Source organism: Durio zibethinus, chromosome 12 (assembly GCF_047325235.1).
Source record: "Durio zibethinus cultivar Kanyao isolate XHJ-2024 chromosome 12, ASM4732523v1, whole genome shotgun sequence".
NCBI lineage: Eukaryota > Viridiplantae > Streptophyta > Magnoliopsida > Malvales > Malvaceae > Durio > Durio zibethinus.
The window spans coordinates 25740247-25750847 of record NC_143173.1 but is presented as its reverse complement, the minus strand read 5'-3'; the positions used below and the strand labels follow the sequence as shown (position 1 = coordinate 25750847).

The 10601-nt window shown below is 34.7% G+C and overlaps 2 protein-coding genes across 2 annotated transcripts; both read left to right on the top strand.

The window, feature by feature from the left end:
* Positions 1-950: 950 nt before the first annotated feature.
* Positions 951-4231, top strand: LOC111296414 (RHOMBOID-like protein 2). Its single transcript, XM_022890701.2, has 6 exons — positions 951-1480; positions 1590-1753; positions 2469-2632; positions 2745-3001; positions 3258-3384; positions 3879-4231. The coding sequence occupies exons 1-6, from the start codon at positions 1164-1166 to the stop codon at positions 3999-4001; spliced, it is 1152 nt and encodes a 383-aa protein (XP_022746436.2). The 5' UTR covers positions 951-1163; the 3' UTR covers positions 4002-4231.
* A 3492-nt stretch (positions 4232-7723) lies between these two features.
* Positions 7724-9422, top strand: LOC111296073 (expansin-A4-like). Its single transcript, XM_022890120.2, has 3 exons — positions 7724-8050; positions 8247-8565; positions 8797-9422. The coding sequence occupies exons 1-3, from the start codon at positions 7888-7890 to the stop codon at positions 9104-9106; spliced, it is 792 nt and encodes a 263-aa protein (XP_022745855.2). The 5' UTR covers positions 7724-7887; the 3' UTR covers positions 9107-9422.
* Positions 9423-10601: the final 1179 nt, after the last annotated feature.

Genomic DNA, 10601 nt, shown 5'->3' with positions numbered 1-10601 from the left:
ATAAATTTGCAAATTGCAATATAAAGTTTTTTATAAGACTTAAAATTTAGGTTAAATTAAATTCAAATGTTTGAAAGAAATATAATAAAGTTTACAAAATGGAAGAAGCTCAAAATCTACGGGTCTTTATATAAAAAAATTTACAACAAATATAGAATCTAAATACTAACGTTTTTCCCTTTAAAATCATAAATAAAATTGCACATTGCACACGAATTTCAAGTTTATACATGTTTAAACCATTGATATTAATATAAATGTTAAAAAAAAAAAAGGAAAACAATATAAATGGATCGTAAACTTGGGTTTTAGGGCTTCCCACAGTGGCACAAAACATTGCGCCTTTTGAGCTGTCATAGTGGGCTTGCTTCTATACATAGATAACAATTAATTTAATAGATTATAACATTTTTAAAATATTCGTTAATAAAATTCATATTTAATAAAGATTTATTTGAGTTGGCCAAATAAATAAAAATTTATTTGGCAGCCTGACAAAAAAATTTCTTGTCACATCATAATTGTGTTTTATGATTAAATATTTTAAGATTCAATAATAAAATGAGATGTCTAATTCAGTATTAATAGCTAGAACTAGAAAGAGTCCAGTATGGAAGCCAAGTAGCAATTAATTAAATCAATAATTATTGAAATAATTAGTTCATGGCTTTCTTGATGGCTCTACATAAATTTGATGACTTGTTCAAGATAAAAAAAAATTCATTTGGACTTTTTTATTTTTCTCATATGACTTTAATTTGTCTTCTTAAATCTTAAATACACCAATTTTTTTTTTGGTAAGTTAAATACACCATTAAATACTATTTTATGAACCATATTTTTATTTCTTCATGTGGTAGGTTTTAGACTTTTAGTATCGGAGTAGGTGTACAGTTACACTTGCCGCAATATTTTTCATTGAATACTTTTAAAAAATAATAATAAATACATGTTCATGACATATATTTCGTGTATATGGAAGCTGTCTGAATTCTGATCGATTCTACTAGCAGCCAAATTTGTCTGTCGTTGAATAACTGCCCAAATCACTTCACATTCTTATTCTCTCATGGCTTTTTTTGACTAATTGAGCTGAATAACTTTGTCTGAATTGTGAGAACTGGTTTGGATTTTGATCAAATCTTTTGTCAGTTTCAGCTTCCATGGCTACAGACCCTTCACCACAGATCCCAACCAGGGTTAATTCAAGGAGGTCCAGCAACTTGATACACCCAGTTGATGTAGAAACGCCACCTGTTGGGACTCCAGGTCCAGTCGTTTACAGAGAAATCAAGCATTTCAAGAAACGGATACCTTGGTTGATTCCTTCTTTTGTTGTTGCCAATACTGTTGTGTTTATCATCACCATGTACGTGAATAATTGTCCCAAGAATTCTGTTTCTTGCATTGCTGATTTCTTAGGTAGGTTCTCCTTTCAGCCTTTTAAGGAGAATCCTCTTCTGGGTCCTTCTTCTGCCACGTAAGTAATTCATTGCTTTTGCTGGGTTGTTTTTCCTTGTTTCAGTTGAAATTTTTTTTTCTACTTTTTACTACGTTTAAGCTGATGAGTTCATGGTTATGGGTTCTAGGCTGCAGAAGATGGGGGCTCTAGATGTAAAGAAAGTAGTTGATGGACACCAGGGATGGCGTCTCATCACTTGCAATTGGTTACACGCAGGCGTTTTTCATTTGCTGGCAAACATGTCGAGTCTTTTAGTCATTGGAATCTGGCTTGAAAGAGATTTTGGATTCAGTATGTGCTTTAATTCATAGTTCATGCTTGCCGTCAAATTGATGCATAGAGACTGCAATTTGTAGAATCCTCTGAACTTCCATGCTATACTGCTGCTTTTATTAAATTGTTTATGTTCTATACCTATTTTCAAAGCTCAATTTATGCATGTATGTTCTATGGACCTGACCCCCTTATGAATTACTTTATAAAGCCATACCTGCCAACTCCTTTTATTCCTGTTTCTCCATAAGGTCTCTTCTCTTGTTGTCCACATCAGTATTGAAAGCGATCCAATCAAGCCGAAACTGTGTTTGTTCCAAATGTATCCTTTAGTCTCTTTGATAGTCATTCAAGGGATTTTAGTCCATCGTTAGCTCATTTGTTCAAACCCTTCTTTAGTTTGTGTTGCATCTGTCAGACTGTCATAAGCATCAAATTAAAGCAAACTCATTTGCTGCTGGAGGGCATGAATGGCATCAAGGTGAAGCATTCTCTGCAACTCATATTTGATTAATAAGTTCCATACAGCACCATTCAGGACATGATTTTGAGTTAAGACCATAGATTTACAGAATTTAGTGCCATAGTTAATTTTGCAAGACTTTGTTTAATCATTTTGTCTGCTGAATTTTGAGAAACTTTGGTGCCACCACAATGAGAACGTATCTATTTTATGCTACAATTACTAATTTAGCATAAAATCCTACTTTATTTTTGTGTGATTGTGTTGCAGTACTGGTTGGATTGCTGTATATCATCTCTGGATTTGGTGGGAGTTTGTTGTCTGCTCTTTTCATCCAGTCAAATATCTCTGTTGGTGCCTCTGGTGCGCTTTTTGGGTTACTTGGAGGCATGCTTTCTGAGCTTATTACTAATTGGACAATATATGCTAATAAGGTACTTTATTGCTCAATCATTAATTGAATTACAGACATCCAAATATTGAGACTCTGGTATGCTATTACTTGTTATCAGGCCAAAATGCCTTCAATTTTGGGTGCTTTTGTAGGTGGCGGCCTTTGTGACTCTCCTGGTCATCATCGCCATAAATTTAGCAGTAGGAATCCTACCACATGTTGACAACTTTGCTCACATTGGAGGATTTCTCACCGGTTTTCTTCTTGGATTTGTGTTGTTCATCCGGCCCCAGTTTGGATGGGTTAGTCAAAGATATGCTCCTCCGGGACATTCAAGTTCAGCTCGACCTAAATTCAAGAAATATCAGTACATTTTGTGGGTGGTTTCTTTGATCCTGTTAATTGTGGGGTAAGCAGATAAACCATTTTATCTTTTGGATGATCTGACATTCTTATTAAATTGCGGTTTTAAAATGTTGAAAAAAAGAGTGAAAGAAAAATGGAGGAACATAAGAACATGATATCTATTTTGACTGATGAACTACATAGTTTAGTACTATGTACCATGCTCATAGACTAGCTTTCTGGCATGGTGCTTTGATTACATAATTGACATGGTGAATTTTTACTTCTGTTTTCACTTAAAACCGACACTAATTTTGCAGTTTAACTCTTGGATTGGTTATGCTTCTCCGTGGAGTTGACGCAAATGATCATTGTTCTTGGTGTCATTACTTGTCCTGCGTCCCTACTTCAAGATGGAGCTGCAATTCAGAGCCCGCATACTGCTCGGTAACAAAATCAATACTGTTTTTTGTTTCACACTTCTCTCTCTTTATGCTTTAACACATATCAATGGCTTCAACCCTTTTATCAAAGTTATGGCTCCTAACTATAGATCCTTTCATATGGCTATGAAACAAATAGTTTGACCATGTCACCAAGTAGTGAATCTTATGTTTGTTAGTTAGAACAGCAAAACTGGAGAAATAAGAATAACGAGATGTCAGGGAAGGGATACAACCTCAGGTTTTATCCCTTTAGGGTCCATTTTGCAGCCTGATTGAAAGGCTCCCACCACACCGGAGGGTGCATTTTATGGCTGGAGCCTTAAAATCAATCGGTCTTCCATATGGAGCCTTAGCCAATATATGACCTCAGAGGTTCATGCTTATATACAAGCATTGTTTTACTTGGTGGAAATCAGTTTCTGATTGCCAATCATTATCGCATATCAGTGTATATAAATGCATGAATTTAATCTGTGCAAATTACTACTATTGCAGTCCACCCAACTAGGCAGCCAGGTAAATGTAACTTGCTCCACCAGCGGAAAGACCACCACATACTTTTTGCCAGGCGCAAGCAATTCTCAGATCCAGAGTCTATGTTCTCAGCAGTGCAGCTGATTCTACATGCCAAAAGATGGAAGTTCGATCATGCATCACTTTCATGTACAAAATATTATCAGTAGCCATTCCTTTTATACGTTTCTAATACATTGTCTTCCCATATATACTACATTGTTCTGTAAATTGACCTTCAGCGTGGCACCGATGATTGATTTACGATTGGTTACTATGATTTAGAAGTGAATCAGACGAATAGACGGTAGTATGAGAATGCAGGATTTCTATTATGCAGTACTGCAGCAGTTTCAATAGGCCAACTCTAGAATGGCTCTTTCAAATAACCCACCAAGAATTTAGTAACATAGTAATGTATAGCATCATCTTGACTTAATCCAAATCATGCATTACTACAACAAAGCAACAGTTAAGCTAAAAGTGTTACACAATTTGCTCATTGTATGAATTTAAAATATTCCCACGATTTTCCTTTCTCACCTTTCTCAATGTTCCTGCTTTCAGAATGAAAATTCTAATCAATATCTCGGGGGTTTTCACATGATTTAAACACTTTTCATTGAAGTTACAACCAACAGCGAGTTGTTTTAGGGGTTTCGATCACCATGCTTTCAAGGCACGTGCTTGGTGTGCTAGCAGTAATAATGTTTCAGCCACTGGTAAAACAAGTCTCAACTTGACCCCAGTGAGCCGGTGAACCAGTGCCCACCGAACACAATATGTTGGCGCTAAGATTCCCTCCCTTCTGGCTAACCACTTTTGGTCTTCCTAGCTATGGAAGTTTAGTTGTTGTGGTAGTTGAAGTTGATCCTTAAAACAGTTTTGAGTGGGTACATACATGCAATGGCAATTCAGTAAAGAACCGAGATGAAAATTTTAACTAAGGTAGGATGAAGTTTTTTTAATGTCCCAACTCCCAAGCAACAAGGAACAGGAGGGTAAAAATGGGACAGGAACAACTGTTCTTGTCCTTACTGCAGACTTCAATTCTCAACTTGAAACAGAAGTTGGTTGAAACACAATCCAGAAAACTTTTGGAGAAAATTGTCTCCTTTTTCTTTTATTGTTTTTCCATTTTTTTTTTCAGGCAGGAGACTAATTAATGCTATGTATATCAATTGAATTGAGTGTTCCCAATTAGCTGAAGCTGTCTTGTTGTCTACTCCCTATACGACACGTTTAAGTGCATGTTCATAAATTTACATCAAAATCGTGACCTGTAATTTACAAAAACATGGCTGCTTGTCCTGTAAAATCGTAAAATTGAGGTTGCCATAAATGACCATAAAATGCCTTCCCTTGACTAAGATATCACCCTGTTTCATGTCTGTTGCCTTATTTTCGAATAAACTCTGGAGTCTGGAGATGTGAAATATAATAAAAAACTTCTCTCACTACTTAAATTTCTGCAACTGAATTCAGACTTTTCCCCAAGAGTTAAGACACTGTCCAGCTAGCCCTTCAAAAATTGTACTGCCGTGAATAAATGTTGGAAGGTAAAACAACTACTGACAGCAATGTTTTTCAGTACCCGGGGTCCTTTATCATTAGCTACATACAATTGGGTTTTTAAGTTAATAGGAAACTGGCACAAGCCTAGGCCTGCAAAATAAAGAATGTTGGACCATGGAAGCTTGAGAGAGAGCTCCAAAATGAGGTAGGCTTGGCTCTATAGCATGTACAACGTGCAGCAATAAGTTATTATAAACATGGAAAGCTATCCTTACCTCGATAGCAAAAATGTATTTTTCAATGAAACGGGGGACCATGAAAGCCCCAATGAGAGCACCATTGATTCTTTTTTATGATGGTTTCTTATGGAAGGAATCTAATACCTTAGATATAAAAGGGTATTTGGACTTTCTACTTCTAGTGGTTAAGAGACAATTAAAAATCATGTAGATGTGAATTTGATCCCATCATTCTTCCTCTCTTCCTTGGAAGAGCACTAATCCTCTTTTGCAATCAAAAAAATAAAAGGGTATCTAAAATTCTTGTATATCACATAATCAATCCGCCATTGTTATTGCCAACCAACCAAAAAATATGCTGGTGATGATTAATTTGGAGTGCATTATCTTCAAAACTTTTTTATTTCTTTCTTATAATGTCAACAAAAGGACATTAAATCACGAAACCCCCAAGTGATAATGGTTTCAAAAGACTTGTTTGTTCCATCTTAACTTTACATGCAAAATCAAACCCTAGTAGGAGAGTAGAAGAAAACTGGGACACCCTAATTTTTTATTTATTTTTATTTATTTGTAATTAAATTTGGTCTCATATAGCCATGAAAGGATGATAAGCTATGAAGAGGAAAGACAAGGAAAGGACGAGTTTTGGATTTGAGGGGTGGTGCGTTCACATGTTAAGGCAATCAGACATGCAAGCATGGACGCATGTTTATGGATCACGATTTGGTAATGTGTTGGTGAAGATGGAACACTTGGAAATCTTCAATACAAGAGAAGCTGTTGTGGCAGATTTGCTAGATATGGTTGGTCGGTGGATGGAATACCTCTCTAGCTTCAACACCGACAATCATTCAAGATTTTTCGAAAGCATCAGAGTTTTTGTCTTGGGATCTTCACTATTCACTATTTATCACTGCCATTTTTTTTTTGGTAATTTGGAGGGCATTTATCACTGCCATGAACTTTCTTTTTCTTGAATGTTTAGTAATTCAAGTCGAGCTATTTCAATTCATCAAGATAATAATGAAAATTTTTAAAGAAAAAGAAAGAAAAGAAGGATGAGAAACCTTCTATAATAACTCCAAAAGAATGACCAAATGATAGATGTATGTGAAAGTGAGATCATTATAAGTGAAGAAACACAGGACAAGAGTTAGATATATTATCTTATTATTAAAAGTATGAAAATTTATGTAAAAATATAAATGATAATGCAAATAAAATAATAAATAGGCAAATGGAGACAATTTATTAAAATTGAGAAGAAAGCAAAAAAATATATAATATATAAGCAAAAAGTAAGGCACATGGTGATGGTGGTGAGTTATAGTCTTATAGATTGGGATGGAAAAGAAGCAACCAAAACAATAATTCGATTCACATGTCAGAGTTGGGCATGGATTTTTTTTCTTGAGTTTTTCTTCAATGATAAAAAAAGTGGCTCTGGCTTACGGTTTGTTAGAGTGGGGGGAAAGGGCACTTTTCTTGAGTATTATTTTTCGATGTGACACCATTTTATCAGCTCAAAAATGATGACATTTTGTGAGGTTTGAATTCGAATTGTACTACTATGGATTTGCCTCTTCAATTCTATGTTTTCCAGGTGTAGAACATGGGTTTGATTTGTCTTTTATACAATAAAAAAAATTTTTTTTTTCGAATCTTTTATGATTCAAAAGATAAATATTTATAGTACATATATAAATAATCCCCGTCAAATATTTTTAAACGAATTCAACATCGATTCTAATCTTATCATTTGAACGTCGAATTACCTAGATTTAATATTTTTATCATATTAATATAAATAATATTTTTCAGGTATTATTAAATGAACACGATTTCTATATCTGTTCTTAAGTTTTCTCTTCTATTTATTTTCTTCTTGAATACTTATTTGAGTTTCAAAATAAAATTATTAATAGATTTTTTGAACCTTTATTTTTTACCGACCTCCCTTATAATTTCATATTTCTACACTCATCAAACAAACTCCCAAATATTTAAAAAAAAAAAAAAAAAAGTCTGTGAGAAATGGACTAGCAAATTGCATTAATTACATATAGTAATAATTTATTTTTTGCTTCTCTGATTCCCTTTGCAAGTCCTCCCCCTTTCAGCTCCTCAATAAGTACTCCCACCTTCTTCATGCTTTCCATTCGACCCAAAATCAACACACCCACTATTTCTCTCTCTCTTTCTTTACCTCTTCCTTTTTCTCAAAGAAGAAAACAATGGCTGTTGCTACATCTTCTTGGATGAGTGTGCTCTGCTTTGCTTCATTGCTGTCCCTTTTTGCTATTGTGAATGCAAGGATACCTGGTGTTAACTCTGCTAGCTCTTGGCAAACTGCCCATGCTACTTTTTATGGTGGCAGTGATGCTTCTGGAACAATGGGTATTTGCTTCTGCTCTTATAATCTTTAACTTTGACCATAATTTTCTACAATAGTCCAGCTTTGTTGTAGTGAGATCTTGTTCTGTTTTGGGCTGCAAATTCATATCAATGGCCACACTTTCATTCATGTAGAAAAGCATTTTCACTGAAACCATTATAATGTGTCTGAAAATTTGTTACTTATTGTTTTGTTTAGGAGGTGCATGTGGGTATGGGAATCTCTACAGCCAAGGCTATGGCGTGAACACAGCAGCTTTAAGCACAGCACTTTTCAACAATGGCCTTAGCTGTGGTGCTTGCTTTGAGATTAAGTGTGCAAATGACCCAAGGTGGTGTCACTCTGGAAGCCCTTCCATTTTTGTCACAGCCACTAACTTTTGCCCTCCTAACTACGCTCTCCCAAGTGACAATGGCGGCTGGTGCAACCCTCCACGCCCTCACTTTGACCTTGCCTTGCCTATGTTTCTCAAGATCGCCGAGTACCGTGCTGGTATTGTCCCTGTCTCCTTCCGTAGGTGAGTAGAGTTTTACGCTACGTGTATACATTTTGTGCATTCCTGAGTTTTTCCTGTTTGCCGATTTCTTAGGAACCAAATAGTTTACTTATAATTATTAAAAAATGTTTTTGCCCACCCCTTTTTTGGGAAAGCAAAAACTGGGTCAGGGTAGTATTGTAATTTTATACTTTTTTAATGTCCACAATTACCCTTCCCTGTCCTCGATTAGTCAATCGTTTATTTTCACAGAGTGCCGTGCCGAAAGCGAGGGGGAATGAGATTCACCGTTAACGGATTCCGTTACTTCAACTTGGTTTTGGTCACCAACGTCGCGGGTGCAGGGGATATCGTGAAGGTGAGCGTCAAAGGAACCAAAACTGGTTGGTTGAGCATGAGCCGTAACTGGGGTCAAAACTGGCAGTCAAACGCCGCTTTGGTAGGCCAGGCACTCTCGTTTAGAGTCACGGGCAGTGACAAGCGAACCTCCACTTCGTGGAACGTGGCACCATCTAATTGGCAGTTCGGCCAAACTTTTACGGGAAAGAATTTCCGCGTTTGAAAAACATGCGGTCCCAGTTTCCCCTAATTTTTCCTTTTAAACTTTTTTTTCTTTGTTTCCCGCCCCTCAATTTTCCTTTATTTTCTCGGAAAGTTTGAAGTGATCGGTGGGTGGGTAAAAGTAAAAAATTGAGCTGGTGGTAACAGTAAAAAAAAAAAAAAATCAGCAAATGCTTGGTTAAAAAGTTGCAAGGGGGGGCTGAAGCGGCTGCAAATCAAAGAAAGCTTGTAGCCCGCAGCTCTTGGTCTACAGTAATCTCCATTTTTACTGCTGTAATAAACTACTTTCTACTATATAAAATTTATTGCTTCTTCCATTTATCTATCTTTATGTGTCTTTTTAAGATATAAGCTTTTAAAGGGTGTCTTCGATTTTGCACCTTAAATCAATCAATGCTTGTAATGTAGTAGTTGTGACAGCCATTATTATGAGCCTTTGATTTATGTCCATAGCATCAAAGTAACTGATAATAATGTTGGTTCGGAATTTTTTTTTTTTTAATATATTCTTAAATTTCTTATTATGTTACTTCTTAAAAAAACATTATGCATATAAATTTTTTTAAACCATCAAGTACTAATTCTAATAATATGATAAAAAATAATCAATATATTAATTATAAACATAAATTCTTTCGAATTCATAATTTTTAAATATTAATTCTAATAATATATCAATTGATTTTAAAAAAATCGATGTATTAATTAAAAATTAAGTTTTAGATCATATACATGTTGCTCGTATGTATATGAAGTAACCATTAAAAACATAGAAATGAATGAATATATCATCTTAGGTATCATTTTCAAATGACCCAAAAATCTGTTGAACTATGTCTTTCATGTTCACAACTTGTTTAGAGAGTTGTTATGTTACATTGAAGAGCACTAGAGAGATTAATTCGTTTGTGTGTCTCTATGGTATATTGAAGAGCATTTGCTTCTGGTCTTGTTCTATGACAAGCGTGATCAACAATGTGGGCTTTTTTTCTATGGACATCACATTCCACAGATCCTTCGGCCATGTCCGAATTGCACTACCATTCGAATGTTTTGACCTAACTCTTAGCCGTTATTTTTCATTCTAGTGACAGTAAAGATGCTTTTCTTAACATCACTGATTTTCACAGACAAATAGCCTGTCTCTCTTATTATTTTTATTATTTTAAGAGAACTTTTCATATAAAAGTTTCAGATTCAATTTTTTTTATAAGAAAATATTATGTCTTTTTAGGTAAACAATATGCCGTTGGAGCAATGTCATGTTAAGATTCCAATATTTAAATAATTGGTAAAAATCCTATTTTATATATAAGGTAAGAAAAAAATTAAAAATTGATTTGAAATTATAATATTCATTTTAGCTGGAATTAATTTTTTATTCAATTTGAATCAAATTTGAATGTTACATGTATATATTAGATTTAGATCAGATTTTGAATCGAGAGGTAAGAAACAAAAAAAAGAACTAAACCAAATTTTTTTTTTTAATTTTA